At 51.0% G+C, this 18,586-nt stretch overlaps 1 protein-coding gene across 1 annotated transcript; it reads left to right on the top strand.

Annotated features, from left to right (window-relative positions):
* The first annotated feature begins 24 nt into the window (after positions 1-24).
* CATSPER4 (cation channel sperm associated 4) lies at positions 25-14,793 on the top strand. The gene is given in 17 exon segments (XM_087446525.1): positions 25-315; positions 318-458; positions 461-576; positions 578-641; positions 644-706; positions 709-764; positions 766-945; positions 947-1,039; positions 1,507-1,650; positions 4,786-4,887; positions 9,123-9,220; positions 9,386-9,506; positions 9,710-9,843; positions 11,993-12,204; positions 12,964-13,156; positions 13,503-13,668; positions 14,316-14,793. Coding segments are annotated over 17 exon segments (2,043 nt in total). The 5' UTR covers positions 25-209; the 3' UTR covers positions 14,370-14,793.
* Positions 14,794-18,586: the final 3,793 nt, after the last annotated feature.

The following is an 18,586-nucleotide window of genomic DNA, read 5'->3' as shown; positions in this document are numbered from 1 at the left end:
TCAGGAATCTGCTCCCCAGAGGGTACTGACTTCCATATTAGAATCAGGAATCTGCTCCCCAGAGGGGACCGGGATGAAAAGTTGTCAGGGGAGTGAAGGCTCTCAGTAACTAGCCCACTGTGCGGCCCACTGGCCTGGGCTCTGTTCCTGAAGCTCTGTACCTGCCAGGATGGTGGATGCTGATCCATGGCTAGTGAGGGCTTCTACTCATGCCCATCTCTCCCCAGCCCTTCGGAGACCAGAGGATGCTCTCTTGCCCCATTCCCCAGGGGGACAAAGTAAGAAATAGAGACCAGCCTTTCACTCTGTGGATGGGGAACATACCTTGCATGGAAGGGCAGGGTGGGTGGCCCTGGAGACTGGGGTGGTGGGATGGGGTAGCTGGTAGGGAGGGGTGCAGGTTGTGGTCTGCTAGGAGGAGGGCCTTGGGGTGAAACACTTTTCTCCTCTTCTCAGCCCAGCCTCACCTCTAGCTCGCGGACCCAGAGCAGGGACACGCCCTTGTGTCTCCATCCAGGCTGTACAGAAGACTTGACCTGCTCCCATCAGCCTCTGACCTCTGACCCCAGCCCAGCCTCTTCCTGTCCCTGGCTTCCTCTGCAGCCTACTGAGGGAGGTCAGTGGGAGGAGCTTCTCTCGGATTGGAATTCCTTAGTGGAATGCAGACAGCTTAAGGTCACAGAGGCCTCTATGATATCACCACAAGGAGGAGTAAGACCACTTGGAATGAAGTTTCTTTGAGGAGTGGAAGGAGACTGAGCAACGATGACCGATAATCAAAAGATCTGGTGGCAGCATTGGACCGACACCACCAATATCAAGCCTTTGAACGTCATAGTAGGTGGCCCCTGCCTGGCTTCACTACCCAAGCTGGGCATCCCGGGGTGGGAGGAGGCACAGGAGGACTGTACTGGGTTTGGAGGGGCAGTTGCTGCACTCCTGGACCCTCTCCTCACCCTTGCAGAGGGCCACTCATGAGCCCTACATCCGGCCAGAGGAGCAGGTACTCATCAACCGCCGAGACGTCACTAATAGAAGGGTAAGAAAGAGGTAGGGCTGCGGGGATCCTCACCCGACACTGACCCTTCTGCAACTGTGCCTGTGGGGCAGCAGGCCCTCATAATAACTCTGCCCCTTCTGCCTTCTAAGTGTCCCCCTAGGGGACCCTCCCCTGCAGTGAACCCTGGGGTGATGCCACCGTGATATGTTGATAACTGCCAGACAGTGCCCTCCACAGGAACTCCTATATAATGACACTCACCAGCAGAGGCCCCAAAAGAGTCTCCCTTGCAAGGAGCCCCACAATGATCCCCCAGCAGTGACCTACTTTTAGTGGCCATTTAGGTGGTGACCTCTACACTGATGCCTCCATTCCATGATCCCCTCTCAGGCAACTTCTCCCCCTAGAGTGACCCCCCAGAGACCCCCATTCACTGAGAGCAACCGTCCAGGCAGAGGCTTCGTACAGTGATGCCTGCCTGAAGGAAGGTCCCTGCCCTCTCCCAGGATGCCTGGGACATGCAGGAGTTCATCACGCGCATGTATATCAAGCAGCTGCTCAGACACCCGGCCTTCCAGCTGCTGCTGGCTATGCTGCTGGTGGTCAACGCTATCACCGTCGCACTCCGCACCAACTCCTTCCTTGGCCAGGTGGGACATCAGCCTGACCTCTGCCCCCACTGATCTAACTGGGGGGCCTGGTGCAAGGCACTTCTCTCTCTGGGCCTCAGTCTCCTATCTGTCCATGAGGGTGGATTGGATGCTTTTCAAGGGCGTGACAGCTCTGACTTTCCAGGGGTCTGGAGATCAAGGAAGACTTCGTGGTGGAGGGGACCCATCTTTGAGGAATGCACTGGATTTGTAGCAGAAGGGCAGGAGAAAAATGGTGTAAGCAGAGGCAGGCAAATGGGTGCCTGTGAGGAAGGTATTCCATTTTAGTCAATAGTCACTAAGTGAGAATCATGCTGAGCCAGGTATTGTGCTCAGTGCCAGGGGTCCAGGTATGAACACAAGGAGTTCTGTCCCAGACAGACACAAACATGTCATTACAAACGCCTGAGTGTCACACAGAGTACGCAGGAGCTCAAACGAGGCATCGACCCTAATCTGGGGGGTCAGGGAGGGCTTCCTGGAGAAAGAGATGCAAACTGAGATTAAGAATGAGTAGGAGTTGGCCAGGCACAGAGAGGTGGGGAAGAGCATTTTGAGCAGAAGAAACAGCGTTTGAGTGAGTTCTGTATGTCCAACTTGAAGTCTAGTATGACTTTGGTCTTATCCTTGATATTTTAGTTTCTTACAAGGAGTAAACTACATACATGAACTGTGCTATTTAAAATCAATATTTTAAAAATGTCCAGCATGGTGGCTGATGAGTTCAGAGAGGTGATCAGCAGCCAGATCATGCAGGGTCTTTAAGTTATGTTAAAGAGGATGACCTTTATCCTAAGTCATTGGAAGTCTAGGGAAAGGTTTAAAGCATGGAAGTGACATGACTAGACACGTGTTTTAGAAAACTCACATTGCGTGGGAGAGGCCAAGAGTGGCAGAAGGTGGCCCAGGCAGGGCCGTGTTGCAGATGTTCAGGTGAAAGATGATGGGGCTTGGACCAGGACAATGGCAGTGAGTGAAAAGAGGTCACGTGCATTTGAAGCTCTCTAGAGTCAGATCCGTGGCCTTCCTGATTGATTCTTTTTATAGCAAACACTTATTGTGTGCTCCTTTGTTTAACATATGTCATCACCTCATGCATGTAGAGAAAGGGAGAGCAAGAAGTCATGTTTCTGGCTTGAGCAACTGTGCGAGGATGGTGCTGTTGTTGGGACGTGGGGGTGAAGGAGGAAGAGCAAGTTTGGGGAGGATGATGAGGTCAGTATTTGAAGTGCCCGTGCAGTATTCACAGAGAGATGGCTAGTGAGTAGGTGACAGTCAAATCTGAAACACCACAGAGAGCGCTGAGATGGAGATGGCCACGTGAGAGTCACCAGCATCCAGGTGGTTCGTTGCCAAAGCTAAAGGAATGGATGAGGTTGCCTGGGGAGACAGCGCCGAGTGAGAGGAGAAGGGGGCCAAGACAGAGCTCGGAGGAAAGCCTTCAAGTAAAGGGCAGAAAGTAGAGGAGACGCAAAAGGAGACTGAGGAGATGTGCCAGAGGAGAGAGAGGGAGCCGAGAGGAGTGTCCAACAAGGGAGCAGACACAGGGTCAGATGTAGCCAAGAGATGAGGTGGGATAAGGACTACGAAGCATCCCTTGGATCTAGCTCTTGTGATCTTGACAAGAGCTGCGTCTGACGTGGTGGAAGCAGAAACCCAGTTGCCAAGGTTTGCAGAATGAGTAGGCTGGAGGGCAGATTGCAACCCAACAATGGATCATGAAATCAGTTCAGAGTGCAGATACCAGCACTTTGATATGAAAAAGAGTGAAATAGAAATTGTGTGTGAGTGTGTGTGTGTGTGTGAAAGAGAGAGAGAGAGGAGAGAGAAACAGCATTATCGTATAAAATGTAACATATATTTCTTACTATGGGTCCCAGTCAAAATGCTAAAAGACCTGGTATTGGATATGTGTCCATGAAAGTCAAATCCTAGAGGCCTGTGAATGCCAGACTGGTTTTAAACCTTACCCGGCAGGCCATAGGGAGCCATGGAAGGCTTCTGGGTAGAGAAGGCAACTCTGACTTAGCCATAGATGCCCATGATGTGGAGAAGGCAGGAGACTATTTAGGAAGCTTTTTCAATAAATAGTGAAGAGGGCCTATTGCCTCCAGTGGCCGGCGGGGTGGAGCTGAGGGGACAGATGAGGGGAAAGAAAGCTCTGTCTTGTTGTAGGCAGACATCCCTGGCCCATAACAGCCTTTTAGGAATTTGGAGCAAGCAGGGAGCCCATAAACCTTAACCTCCCATCTGGGTTTAAGAAGCTCTGCCCAGCCTTGTATGGGCTGGTGGATGGGGGTGGTGGCAAGGTGTGGGTGGCAGGAGGCCTCCGTGTGTGGCAGCGAGCCTTGGGGCACTGAGTCTGTTGGCAGTGGAGGTGAAGACAGGGAGGCGTCAAGGTGACTTCGGTAACTGCCAGGGTGGAGTCAGGGGGCTGGAAGCTGTTAAGGGGGTCACAGACTATAGCAGGATCACAGCTTAATGGAAGCTAAGGGAGTAAGATCTAGGTTGGGTGAAAGTGAGTTAGGTTTTGGGCAGAATTCAAAGTCAAGTCATCCATCTATCTATCCATCCACCCAGAGTACCTGTCCTGGACCCATGAGTGGGGAGATACCCAGATGTTTGGTCAGGCCTGACCTGGGGGATTTGGGGACCTGGAGCAGCAGGAGTGGTTGGGATACCCAGAGGAAGAAGGATGGGGCTTGATGTCCTCTATCTCAAGGGCCATGTCTTTTCCTCCCAGTCCTGGAGCCTGTTCCGCCCCTCCCCTACCTCCCTTTTCCAAATATCTCTACTCTTGAGGTTAGGAGCCAGGGTCTGTAGTTAGACAACATTCTTTATCGACTAACTATCTGACCTGGGCACCTCTCTGATTCTTCATCTGTAAAATGGGAATAAAACCTACTTTGTAGGACAATGGTGATGGTAGTGTGAAATGAAGAATGTGTGGTCTTTGCCTGGTGCCTGGCATGTACATGGAAAGTGTGCTTTAAGGGAGCTACAGAGATGCTGAGGATGAAGAACAGCAGGAATATGGGCCTTCCCTCCCTGGGAGACGTCCTCTCTCCCTGGCCTCACCCAGGCCCCGCTCCACTGACCTCTCTGTCCCTCTCTTTTTCTCTGTCTTCCATGTAGAAACACTATGAGTTGTTCTCTACCATAGATGACATTGTGCTGACCATCCTTATCTGTGAGGTTCTCCTTGGCTGGTTAAATGGCTTCTGGATTTTCTGGAAGGTGAGATCTTGGGCCCTCCCCACTGTTGCCCCTACTCCTCCGTAGGGACTGCACCCCACCCTGTCCCTACCCCTGTGCTCCTGGCCCTGCAAACTAAGGGGTTTGTGTTTGTGTGTGTGTGTGTGTGTATGCGTGCACTCAGAGAGAGAGACTGACTACTTCTGAGGTGTCTGTGGTGCAGCAGAAAGTAACTTTTACTAGAAGTATAGCCTCCCTGGGTTCCAGGCCCTACTCCAGCCTTCCCCAGTTCTGTGACCTTGGGAAAGTCTTGAGTTCCTTATCAGAAAAATGGGATAGAGAGTATCTACCTTAATTTATTGGGCTCAAGAGCAGGGGTCAGCAGACTTTCTGTAAAGGGTCGGATAAACATTTTAAGCTTTGTGGGCCCTACAGTCTCTGTTGCAAACACTCACCTCCTCTCTGGGAGCACAAAGGCAGCTGTAGACAGTACACAGATGAATGAACATGGCTGTGTTCCAAATGAACTTTATTCATGGGCACTGAATTTTGAACTTCATATAATTTTCACGTGTCACAAAATATTATTCTTCTTTTGATTTATTCCCCACAACCATTTAAAAATATAAAAACCATTCTTAGCCTGGCGGTCTTGCAAAAAAAAAAGGGCTGCTGGCCAGATCTGGCCCCCTGGGCTGGTGGATGGGGGTGACTCCTAGAGAGTATCAAAGAGTTGTTTGGGCAGGAATGGGTCTTACAGTTACCTTAAATGAGACAAAGACTCAAACTCTTTGTTTGAATAAGACTTCTGGAGTCAAGGAACTTATTTTGTATAAGAAGAGGCTTAAAAAAACAACCTATTGAAAAAAAAAACCCTTTCATAAAAGGAAAGTATCATTTAAATACCATTATCAGGACAACTGATTTTTTTTTTTTTTAAAGATTTTATTTTTATTTATTTTTTCCCCCCAAAGCCCCAGTAGATAGTTGTGTGTCATAGCTGCACATCCTTCTAGTTGCTGTATGTGGGACGCGGCCTCAGCATGGCCGGAGAAGCAGCGCGTCGGTGCGAGCCCGGGATCCGAACCCGGGTCGCCAGCAGTGGAGCGCACTCACTTAACCACCAAGCCACGGGACCGGCCCAGGACAACTGATTAGCGTTCCAAGCTTTCCAGGGGTTAGAGGCTTCACTTCATAGAACACAGAATGTAGAACCTGGAACAAAAATTCTGAGATCTGGATGTCTGAAAGACTGCTTTGTGCAAACAACACTTGCAAGGATGTTTATTAACAGAAATTAGACTGGGATGGTGCATATTTACATGTTTCCACACTTGAGAGGAGAGTAGGTACCATGATTTTTGTGAACCTTTCAATATACCACTTTATCAGAACTAGCTCTAGAATGCAGGCAGACATCTGTTCCATAAGAGGGAGCATTTCCTCCTTCATATCTTCCGGAGATTTCTTTCAGCAGCAGTTAGAAGGCCTGCATTTTCAAGGGACCTACACTTTCAAGGTTAAGCCCCAGAGTTTTGTTAGCATGATAGAACTGAAGCAAGCCTAAGAATCTTGTGTTCTCCAAGCTACTCTGCTTGTCCGCTAAACCACGGCTTCTCAACCTCGGCCCTATTGAGATTTTGTAATTTTATTTATTTATTTATTTTCCCCCCAAAAGCCCCAGTAGATAGTTGTATGTCATAGCTGCACATCCTTCTAGTTGCTGTATGTGGGACGCGGCCTCAGCATGGCCGGAGAAGCGGTGCCACAGTGCGCACCCGGGATCCGAACCCCAGGCCGCCAGCAGCGAAGCGCGCACTTAACCGCTAAGCCACGGGGCCGGCCCCCTATTGACATTTTGGCCTGGATAATCCTTTGTTGTGGGGGACTGTCCTGTGCATTGTAGGATGTTTAGCAGCATTCCTGGCCTCTACCCATTAGATGCCATTAGCACCTTCCTAGTTGTGACAACCAAGAATGTCCCAAGACATTGCCAAATGTCCCCTAGAGGGGACAGCAAAATTACCCCTGGGGCCAGGCTTTCAAGGGCAAAACCCAGGACTTGTTAGAGGCTGCTTCTGCCTCCTCCTTCCCCACCCCCATCCCTTCCCCAGTCCTGGGGCACAAAGCCTGCTCCTTGTTGAATGGGTGTGGGGGAGGGGAGAGGAGGGAAAGGGAAAATGCAGAGAAGGGAGGAAGTCTGTAAATTAATATCTCAAATATTACTCAGCCACATAAAGATCCCCAAAATTTCGTCCCCAGCTCTCCCTTTTCTACTGCCCTCACGTGGCTCCTTCCTCCTCCTCATCTCCACAGCCTGTTTATCACTATTTCACCACCTAAATATTTCTCAAATTTCTTGCCGCCTCTGCATCTCTGCTACCCCTGTTCTAGTTCTTGCCTGTCTTCTCTCACCAGGATCTTTGTCTGGCTTCCTGTGTCCCCCACCTGCCATCAAGGTAATCTTCCCCAGGCACAAGACAAAGCATCCTTAAAATACTCCAGTGGCTCCCTGTTATTTGTAGGATCAGGTCAAAATGCCTTATTGTACTTGATTAAGGCCTTCCATGATGTGGCCCTTGCTTATTTTTGCAGCCTCATCACTCCCGGCCTCACCCTTTGTGTTCCAGCTACACCAAACAGCTTGTAGTTGCATTTACACATGCACACACACACACACGCATGCATGCACATGCACACATGCACTGCTGTTCTCACCTCTATGCCCCTGTCCATGCTGACCCCTAGTCTATACAAGCTCCCTGCCACTTATTCACTTGCTTTACTCCTACTTACAGCTTAAGACTCATTCAGATGACTTCTCTTCCAGGAAGTCTTCCTGTCTCTCCCAGGCTGGGTTAGGTGTTGCTCTGTGTCTCCCTAATACCGTGTGCTTCTCTCTCTCACGTGCCGTTAAAATTTACTGTCTATCCACCTCCCTCAAAATAGTCTGTGAGCCCAGCAGGGCAGAAATCCTGTATCCTCAGGATCCAGTTCAGGGTCTGGCATACAGTGGGAGCTTAATATTGGAGGGATAGAGGGATGGATCTGTAGACAGGCCGGCTTGTGTCTCCTTGTGTGTGTGTAGACACAGACTCTCTGAATTGGGAGACCAGGAGGGCCTGTGTTTATTGGGCTGCCCAATAAATTTAAGAATATTTTTTCCATTAAAAAATAGTTTTCTTTTGGAATATTTAATGCAGATACATATTGGTCAAAACTGTATTGAAAGGTACACACAGAATTCTTGCTTCCACTCCCGAGCTTTCATCCCTTCCCCTCCCCCACCCTCTCTAGGTCATCTTTGTATATTTATAGTCTCCTGTTTATCCTCCTAGTGTTTATTTTGCAATCGTAAGCAAATGTGTATATATTTTTAGTCCTCCCTTTCCTAACAGTAGCATACTACAAACACTGTTCTGCGCTTTGCTTTTGTCACTTAATGGATCCTGCAACCTTTCTATATCAGTACATGGAGGTCTTTCTCATTTTTTTTTGTGGTTACACAGCACTCCACTGAATGAATGTGCCATAGTTTATTCTACCAGTGTCTGATTGCTGGACCCTTTGGTTGTTTTCAACCTTAAACAAATGTCATTTTGTACTTGTACCAGAGTTTCTGTGGGTCAGATTTCTAGAAGTGGGATCACTGGTCACTAGTCAATGCATCTACTGTTTATTAGATAGAGCAAATGCCCCTCTTTAGTGGTTGTGCTGGAATTACATGTGAGCTTCCTTCCCCCATCCCCACTCCTATATGAGTTTGAGCTTTATTGGACAAAGGGCTTGTAAAAATTTGCCTGTCTCTCTTTCTTGTACAGTGAGAGCTTGTTTACCTCTGAACTGGCTACTAAAGCAGTGTTCCTTAATGTTTTTATTAGTATTTTCATTTTAATATTAATTGTAGTGTTACATAAAGGCTGGAGCATCCAAACACTCTTCGATCACCTAACTGTAGGGCAAGGCCATTTTCAGCAGTGCACTAGCCAAGGTGGGCGCCCAGCTTAGGAACTAGCTGAGCATATGTGAGAGTCTCCGCTGTGTGTCTCTCAGACTGCATTTGGTTGTTGATACATGCATGAGACAGTGAGTGCATGCATGTTTGGTGGCATGTTTGGGGGGCAGCAGGATGAGTAACAGCAGTGGATGGCAGATGACTGGCCCTGCTCTGAGAGGAACATTGAGCGCCCCCATCCCTGGGGTATGGGGAGGGCAGACCCAGGATGTCCCTGTGGGCTGGGCCTGACAGACCCTGCTGGGGCTGGCCCACTCCCCAGGACGGCTGGAACATCCTCAACTTCCTTATCATCTTTATCTTGCTCCTGGGGTTCTTCATTAACGAACTCAGTGTCATCTCTATCACCTACACCCTCAGGTGAGCTGGGACTGGAGAAAAGAAGGGGACCTGTCTGGACCCTGGGAGAGATGAAGGGATTGTTACCAGGTGGGGATCAGCTCTGCCTGTCTGGGCAGGTGGGAGGGCAGTGAGGAGGAGGATCTGGGAGGGGCTGAGGGGCACCCCTGAGAGGCTCTGCCACAGGGTGCTTCGTCTGGTACATGTGTGCATGACGGTGGAGCCCCTGGCCCGGATCATCCGCGTCATCCTGCAGTCGGTACCTGACATGGCCAATATCATGGCTCTCATCCTCTTCTTCATGCTGGTCAGTGCCCTCCCCCAACCCAGCCACTCCCCTTCCCTGAACAGGCCCCTGGGTGACTGGGGATACCAGAGTGTCTGGAGAAGAGGAGAGGCCTGTGGGCCTGATCCCTGTGATTCCCTGGCAGCATTCATTTGCGTGGCATTTGCATGTCCTGGCTCCAAGGCCCTGGGGTGAAGTCTGTGTGGTCTTTGTCTCTCTGGCAGGTGTTCTCCGTGTTTGGGGTCACTCTCTTTGGTGGTTTCGTGCCCACACATTTCCAGAACATGCAGGTTGCCCTGTACACCCTCTTCATCTGCATCACCCAGGATGGCTGGGTGGACATCTACAGTGACTTTCAGTGAGTGCCCATGGGGCTTCCAGGCCCCCAGCCCAGCCCAGCCCAGCCCAGCCAGGCAGGGGCTGGGGCTCCCATGGGGCAAAAAACTGACTGGGGAGGGAGAAGGGCTCTTGGTGGAGTAGGGCTCCAGGGCTTGGGATGAGGATGGCTCAGCAGGAGGCGGATGCCCGGGGCTTTAAACTGGGGAAAAGAAGACCCCTGGGGCTGGGGCCTCTGGGTTTGTGGTCTCTTTGAAGGCTTGTCCCCTTGAAACTCCACTCATTCAAAGTCCCACTGCAGGCCTGTTCATGGAGATTTTTCCCATCATGCTAAACAGCAAGGTAGCAAAGCCTTGGGCAAGGGAGCATGTTTGTGGTGGCACCTAGGGTCTCAGGGCAGCCTCTCAGCCCACACTGGAGCCCACCAAACTGCCTGCACTCCTGGGAACCTAGGGTCTTATTTTATTCATTCTTAGACCCACTTCCCAAGGTCATTCTTGGCCATAGACAGCTGCCTGGGTTCTGTTCTTTACCTTTTTTTTTTTTTTTTTTAAAGAATTTATTTAAGATTGCTGTTACCTCCTCCTTTATTTATTTCTTTCTTTTTCCCCAAAGCCTCAGTAGATAGTCGTATGTCATAGTTGCACATCCTTCTAGTTGCTGTATGTGGGACGCGGCCTCAGCATGGCCAGACAAGCGGTGCATTGGTGCGTGCCCGGGATCTGAACCCGGGCCGCCAGCAGCGGAGCGCACACACTTAATCGCTAAGCCACGGGGCCGGCCTTGTTCTTTACCTTTTTCCCATTAAGTCTAAACCCTATTTCTTTTTTTTTTTTTTTTGTATTTTTTATTTATTTTTTTGTGAGGAAGATCAGCCCTGAGCTAACATCCAATGCCAATCCTACTCTTTTTTTTGCTGAGGAAGGTTGGCCCTGAGCTAACATCCGTGCCCATCTTCCTCCACTTTATATGGGACGCCGCCACAGCATGGCTTGACAAGCGGTGTGTCGGTGCGCGCCCGGGATCCGAACCTGCGAACCCCGGGCCACCGAAGCGGAGCCTGCGCACTTAACTGCTTACGCCACTGGGCCGGCCCCTAAACCCTATTTCTTTCCAGTCCACTCCAGGGAGTGGGTCCTCCTGACTGATTTCTTTTTATCCCCTCTGTTTGAGAGTAGAAGCCCAGTTGGTAAAGAGCTTCTCTGGTCATTATCCATTATGACGTAGGCAGTGGAAAAACCATAGAGGGTGCAGTAGAGGGGGACTGAGCTTTTGAGTCTGCTCCACCACACTAGCCATGCGACCTTGGGCAAGTTACTTCATCTCTCTTCCGAGCCTCAGTTTTCTTATCTGTCACTTGGGGATTACAATACAATATTAACTATGTCTGGATTGCTGTGAGGATCAATAGAGAAAATCTATATAAATCTCTTAGCACAGAGCCTGGCACAGAATATATATATATATATCATGAGAGAGAGAGAAAGAGAGGAGGAGAGAGAGAAGACTATTATTGGGGAGAATATTTTATGGGAGATTTACAACAAGGTATTAACAGTGAATGGGATTTTTTCCTGTAAAATTTCCTTCTGATCTTTCTATAATGAGCTTGAATTACTTTTTTTTTTTCCTGAGGAAGACCAGTCCTGAGCTAACATCTGATGCCAATCCTCCTCTTTTTTTTGCTGAGGAAGACTGGCCCTGGGCTAACATCCGTGCCCATCTTCCTCCACTTTATATGGGACGCCGCCACAGCATGGCTTGACAAGCGGTGCGTCAGTGCGCAACCGGGATCCCAGCCGGTGAACCCCAGGCCGCCGCAGTGGAGCGCACGCACTTAACCGCTTGCGCCACTGGGCCGGCCCCTTGAATTACTTTTTATAACATGAAAAACATGAATAGAATGTAGCCAATAGATTAAACTTGATAATGCTGATGTACAAATCCCCGCCTTGCAGGGCTGGCTTAAGGACTGCCCACTGCTAGCAGTACAGCGGGTGCTCAGGAAAGAGCGGCTGCTATGACAATTAGGAGTAGGCATTGGATCTGTACAACAGCAGGGAGGTAGCAGAAGTCCCAGTAGGCCTTGAGATAATTCCCCATTTCATAGATGAGGAAAGTGAGGCCCAAAGGGCCAGGGAGGTGATGGGGCCCCCACCTGCCATCTCCAGGATGGAGACGAGGGAGTACGCAATGGAGATTGGGGGTGCCATCTACTTTGCCATCTTCATCACCATCGGTGCCTTCATTGGCGTCAACCTCTTGGTTGTCGTGGTGACCACCAATCTGGAGCAAATGATGAAGGCAAGAGAGCAGGGGCAACAGCATCAAGTAACTTTCAGTAAGGTGAGTGGGGTGGGGAGGGCAGAAGGGAGGAGAGAGAGTGTGTGCATGAGTGCTGATTTGAGCATAGGTATATGGGTGTGTGTGCTTGCACACTCAAGGGCCTGGAGAAAGCCAAGCCTGAGACCTGGAGGCAGCATCCCCCACCTTCAGTGCCAACTCACAGTTGGGGCTTCTGATGGATGTGGATTTCCTAGATGTCTTGTTTCAATGGCAACTCAAAACTGAGCAGCTGGGTGACCATAGGGCATGTAACCAGTCTAAGCCTCAATTTCCTCTTCTGTAAAATGTGAATAATAATCGTACTTACCTCAGAGGGCTACTATGAGAATTACATGGGTAAATGAATAGTACTTGGCACATCCTAAGAACTCGACAAATGTGAGCTACAGTACTATTCATTCCAGGGTAGACCTTCCAAAAGGGTGGGGGTGGGGAGGGAGGAGTACTTCCCAAAGTGTTGAGGGCTGCCGGCTGTGACTTGAGAGTACACAGGGCTTTAGAAACTTGCTGGGTAGGATTTATCAGGGGTGATATGGGGGGAGTGGGGGTTAAGTTTTGAAAAGGGATGAGAATTTCCAAAGAGGTGGGATAAGGGCTTGTGCATTTGAAGTTGAGCTCCCACAGCAAGGTAGAGAGGCTAAGGTTGGTTGGAGCCGAAATGAGGGGCATTAGAACCCCAGTGTCCTAAGAAACTCATCCTCCCTGAAGCCAAGCAGGAAACGGCTGGGGGAGGGGGTGCCGGCTGAGCTGTCCATCCCATCTCCGTGTACCCCTCTCCAGACAGACGACCAGGAAGACGGGAATAACGAGCTGCCACTGGTGCACTGTGTGGTCGCCCGTTTGGAGATGTCTGGCCTCCCCCAGGAGCCGCTTATGGGGGGCCCCCTGTCGAACCTCTCGGAAAACACATGCGATAACTTTTGCTTGGTGCTCGAGGCAATACAGGAGAACTTGATGCAGTACAAGGAGATCCGAGATGAGCTCAACACGTAGGGCGGGTACTGGGGGTACCGCCGAGTCCCGTGAGTCAGGGCTGAGCGGAGCCTTAGATTCTTCTGGCCTCACATCCTAACTATTTTATAATGCGGACCCTGGGGCCCAGACAGGTTAAGTGACTTGCCCAGGGTCCCCCAGCCTGCTGGTGGAAGAGCTCAAATCCAGACCTCGGGGTTCCTCCCATCTAACACTAGGGGACGCACAGCTCAGCCTGGGTCTCTAGCATAGTAAAGGGGGAGATTGAAGGAGGGTGGACACCAGAGAAGAGGTGGGAGGGCTGCTCCCTTCCCCCTCCCCTTTGCCCCGCCCCCCGGAACGCACTCACCCCTCCGCCCCCAGGATAGTGGACGAAGTACGCTCCATCCGCTTCAACCAGGAGCAGGAGGAGGAGCTGATGCACAGGCCCTTGTCGCTGAGCCAGTCGATGGAGATCGGGTCCTCCGTGGACATCCGTGAAATGACTTGCCAGCAAGACTTGATCACCGCGCTCATCAACAGGGAAAAGGTGCATCTTCCCTCTCCTCCCCAATTAGTTCTCACCCCGCCGCCCAGCCCAGCCCAGCCTAGCCTAGCTTCTGCCGCATTCGTCAAGGTTTCTGTCTATTCCAAGATCTGGTCCGCGCCCTGGTCTCCCCCCAGCAGTCACCAATGAGGTGACTAACCAATGAGGTTAGGTTCTACCCTTTCCTTTTCCGATAGGCCCCGCCCACTCCGGTCAGGCTCCGCCCATTGAGCCACTTCTATCTCTAGCGCCCTCAAACCTCCTCTTTCTTAGTGTGACTTGAGCCAACTCGGTTCCTGCTTATTGGCTGATACTTAGGCTCACTGGTGGCAAAGGACCCCTGGGTCCTGTCTAGGGTACGTAAGAGCAGCCTCCTCCTGAGGGAGGAAGCTTCTAGGGAGAAAAATGCACACACCCACATTAGTATCTGCTTCCCACACCATCTGACTGGGCTAGAATGATCTGGAGCCTTGTGAATATCCACAGCCTGGGCTCCCAAGCTCAGAGAGGATACAGGCAGGCTAGACTTAGACATATGAAGGACTTCCCTGAGAGGCCTAGATAGGCAGCTGTTGAAGGTGGAGGAGGGGAGTAAGGGAGTCTGCCATGTCAGGGTATGGGGATTGACAAGAAGACATCTTGGTTTGCAGGTTCAGGAATCCAACACAAATGTACTCCTTAACAAACACAAGGCCAGCCGCTGAAAGGGCAGGACGGGAGCCGAGGGACCTGCGCACACACACCCGTGTATCCCTAGCATGGGTGCATCTTCCTGTATCCCTAGCATGACTTGGCACAACCTGGCCTGAGCCTATCCTCTCCCTTACACCTGGGCAGATGCCTGGGGCTGTGAAGGGGAAGGAATCTCTAGGGCTTGTGCCTGCGAACTCCAGGTCCAGAGGAGCCAGGATGGAGAAGGATGCTGGATGACAGTGGGAGCCCTGCCACAAGGATGAGCAGAGAAGGGGGGTACTGGCCGAGGCAGCAGGGATTTGTCCTAAGGATGGGCATCCCTGGCCGCCTGCTCTAGGCCAGAGCTAGATGGGGCCTAAGTGGGCCCAACCACCAAGAGGAGAAAGGTGAGGCCAATGGGGCCAGGCATCTGTGTGTGACAATAAAGTTTTGTGTTGAGATCAATGTGTGTGATTGGTGGATCTCCAGCCCCTTGGGGCAACCTTGCCCCAAGTCTGATGGGCAAGACGGATCTTGCCCCTCAACAGCCTGTCTGTCTGATGGGAGAGTCACTGACTGACCTCCAGAGCTTCCAGTCTAATGGGAGAGAAAATCTATACCCTGAAAATTTCTGTCTTAATGGTAGACATATAGTCCCTGCCCCTAGGGTCCTAAATTTTGGGGGTGAAAGTCTGGTCCTCCTGGTTGGGAGCCCCTGTCTGATGAAGGAGACAGCTCTACCCTCTCTCTCTGTCTGAAAGTGGAGGAGACTGGTCCTAATTCTGAGGAGCCCTAGTCTGATGAGTCACCATTGACCAAGTTGTGCAGATACAGGTAGCTCCATCCTGGGGCAATGGAGAATGACTGGGCAAAGTGTGGGTCCTGGCAGGCTCTCTGGAGGAGAGGTGCACTGAAGCTTGCTGGAAGACAGCAGGAGGAGTTTGTGGGTCAGGTGAATGAAGTCTGGTGGGGAACTTGAGACCTGTGAGGCCTCTTTGGGACCTTCACACCAAAGGCCGTTGAGAGCCACAGCAGGTTCTTGAGCTAGGCAGTGCAGAGTCTGAGAAAGCTGTGGCAGTCACGGGCAATAGGAAGAGCTGCCTTGGAGGACAGGAGACCTAGATTCTCATCCTGGGGCAAGTGGGCCTCACTTTCCCCAACTGTGCAATGGGGAGAGGATGAGACTGATCTCCAGCTCTGAAATCAGGTGGCCAGCTCTCAGCCCAGGAATTGGGAGACCGAGGAGATCAGCCGTGTTGCTGAGACTCAGGTTCCCCGGTGTTGGATGGGGGAAGGCTGGAAGGCCGAGAGTTCTGCCCAGCTGTTCAGCAAAGGCTGACAATTAGGGACCTTGGGGATATTCACCAGTGGGAATGGGAGTCGCCAAAGGCCCACTGATTGCCACTGATGGGAAACTCCACCCCCCATCCCCTCCCATTAGCATTGGTTCCAGCCCTAAAAAGCCCCCTGGGGCCTGCTGGGAAGGAGTCTGGACAACAGGGGACAAGGTGGTATACTCTGCAGGCAGGTGAAAGGTGGCACCAGTGCCAGCAGCGCCTCACTGTCTTGGAGCTGCTCTCTGTTCCCTGTTTGGGTCAGGACTCCTTCCCAGTGCCCTCCAGGACCATCAACTAGCCGAGCCATGGGCAGCCAGTGGCTTTTGCTGCTGCTGCTGCTCTTTATTGGGGATGGAGCCCTCATTCTGCCTGGTGAGTAGCCATATGTAGCCTTTCCATCTATCCTTCTCTGGGGGCTCTCATAGCCCCACTTCTGGCTGGCCAGAGAGGGGAAGAAGGTAGGGGAAGATCAGATAGCGTCCCCAGGAAGATCTTATAATGTGAGCACAGCCACCCCCCACCCCACCCCTAAATTGTCTGGAAGGCTTGGGGCACCAGTGAGTTTTTAGGCAGGAGCACGATGGATGACCTCCAAGGGGCTTCTGGCTTTGCCCATCCATACTCTTGATGCTCTTTGTCTGTCTACTCCCTCCATTTTGTCTGTCATCTCAGCTATCTCCCACCCCCCACTTTTTTTGTGTGTGTGTGAGGAAGATCAGCCCTGAGCTAACATCCATGCTAATCCTCCTGTTTTTGCTGAGGAAGACCGGCCCTGAGCCAACATCCATTGCCAACCCCCCCCCTTTGTTTTTCCCCAAAGCCCGAGTAGATAGTTGTACGTCATAGTTGCACATCCTTCTAGTTGCTGTATGTGGGACGTAGCCTCAGCATGGCCGGAGAAGCGGTGCATTGGTGCACGCCTGGGATCCAAACCGGGGCCGCCAGCAGCGGAGCGCGCGCACCCAACCGCTAAGCCACGGGGCCGGCCCTATCTCCCCCTTTCTGTCTGTCCTTTCTGTCTGGGCCAGGCCAACAGCTTAGGGTTTCAGCAGGCTAGTTCTCTCCCAAGCTTGCCCAGAACTGAGGGCCCAGGGGCTTGGAACCGTGCTGTCCTCCTCCCCCGCCCCACTCTAGCAAAGAGCATCCGCCATCTCCAATGCCTCACTGAGTCTGAGGAAGGAGTGCAGTCCTGGATCCTGAGCTCCTAGGACAGTCTGGGGGAAGATACTGGGCGGCGGCAGTAAATTGCCTATCTCAACACTCCCATAAGTCCACGACTTTTTCCAGGGACAGGAGTCTCCTTGGCAAAGCACCCAGATACCAATTCTGGTGAGAGGACCAGAAGGTGATAATCATTACCAAGAGCAGGTTCTACTTACTGAGCACCTACTATATGCTAAGCCTTGTGCTAAGTGCTTCATATGCTTTATCTCATTTAACCCTCATGACCATCAGTGAAGTGGGTACTATTATCATTCCTGTTTTACAGTTGAGGAAACTGAGGTTCAGAGATATGAAGTGATTTGTCCCCCGTTACAGAGCTGGGATTCTATCCCAGGTCTGACTTCAGAGACCAGGCCACACCCCATTGCTTCTCAAAAGAGCTGCTGTGGGCAGGAAATCTCAATATCATAAAGATATCAATTCTTAATCTATAATTGCAGCACGCTTTCAATCAAAATCCCAACATGGTATTTTGTAGAACTTGATAGGCGGATTCCAGTATATGTAAGGAAGAACAAAAGGCCAACAATAGCCAAGATAGTTTTGAAGAGCAAGATGGCAGACACACTCTAGCAAATACTGAGATTTACATTAAAGTAAATCTGGTGTTGGTGCAGAGAAGTGAACCGATGCAATGGAAAAGCATGGAAACTGGTCTGGATACACAACGACAGGTAGCATGACGAATCAGTGGGAAAAGTACAGACTTTTCCATAAGGGGGAAGGAACAACTGGTTGACAACATGGAAAAAACAAAATCAGATCCAATGGAAACATCTCTCCCTGCAAATAAAAACTTGAGACTCCTGTAGCAAGACATCTGTTCATTTCAGCCTGGACTTTTGTTGCAAACAGACCCACAGATCACTAGAGTTTAGAAGACTCCCACGATGTTGAGCCCAAGTCCCTCACCGTGCTGAGGGGGTCATGGAGGCACTGAGAGGGATGGGGTCTTGCCCAAGATCACACAGCACATCAGTAATAGAGCCAGATCTAGAGCTTAGATTCCTCTATTCTTTCCATGCATCCTGGCCAGCTTTCCTGCTGTATTGTGACCCGTTAGCTCTGCACAGGGCTACAAGAAAGTGGGGTGTGGAAGGAGCAGGTGCCAGAGAGGGGCAGGGTTAGGAACAAGGGTCAAGGCCTCTTCAGAGCTAGGTTGTGGGAAGGATGAGCCCACCACCTTGTCTGGGTCACCTCCAGTTTTCTGAATTAGTCCTTTGACACCTGCCAAGGATGCAATGACAGAGCGTCTGGTGATGGACCTGTTTCTGCCCATTGCCCAGGGGAAAGAGGAAGGTTTCCAAGGGATCCAGCTCAATGTAGCTGATTTGGGCCTTTCTCTCTGGAGATAGTGGCTGGCTCACTCATGAGAATGAAGCTGTTTTTGTGAGGCAGTGCAGCACAGTAGGGAAGACATTGGGCTCTGGGGTCTGATGGACGTGGTATCAAATGCAGTGCCACCACTTCCTGGCTGTGTGACCTTGCATAGATGTCTTCACTTGTCTGAGCCTCAGTTTCTTCATCTGGTAAATAGAAATAATCATCCTTACCTCAGGTCGGATGTGAGGATTCAATGCGCCATTGCTTGTGCATTGGAGCAGCACCTTACTCAGACAATGTGAAAATTGAACAATGTCAAACCATCCTTGACTGCTATTGCACTAAATGAAGCACTTGGTGTTATG

Source organism: Ceratotherium simum, chromosome 22 (genome assembly GCF_057802395.1).
Source record: "Ceratotherium simum simum isolate JZ-2026a chromosome 22, ASM5780239v1, whole genome shotgun sequence".
In the NCBI taxonomy this organism is placed as follows: domain Eukaryota; kingdom Metazoa; phylum Chordata; class Mammalia; order Perissodactyla; family Rhinocerotidae; genus Ceratotherium; species Ceratotherium simum.
The sequence above is the reverse complement of the archived record's forward strand: the minus strand, read 5'-3'. Positions and strand labels throughout refer to the sequence as shown.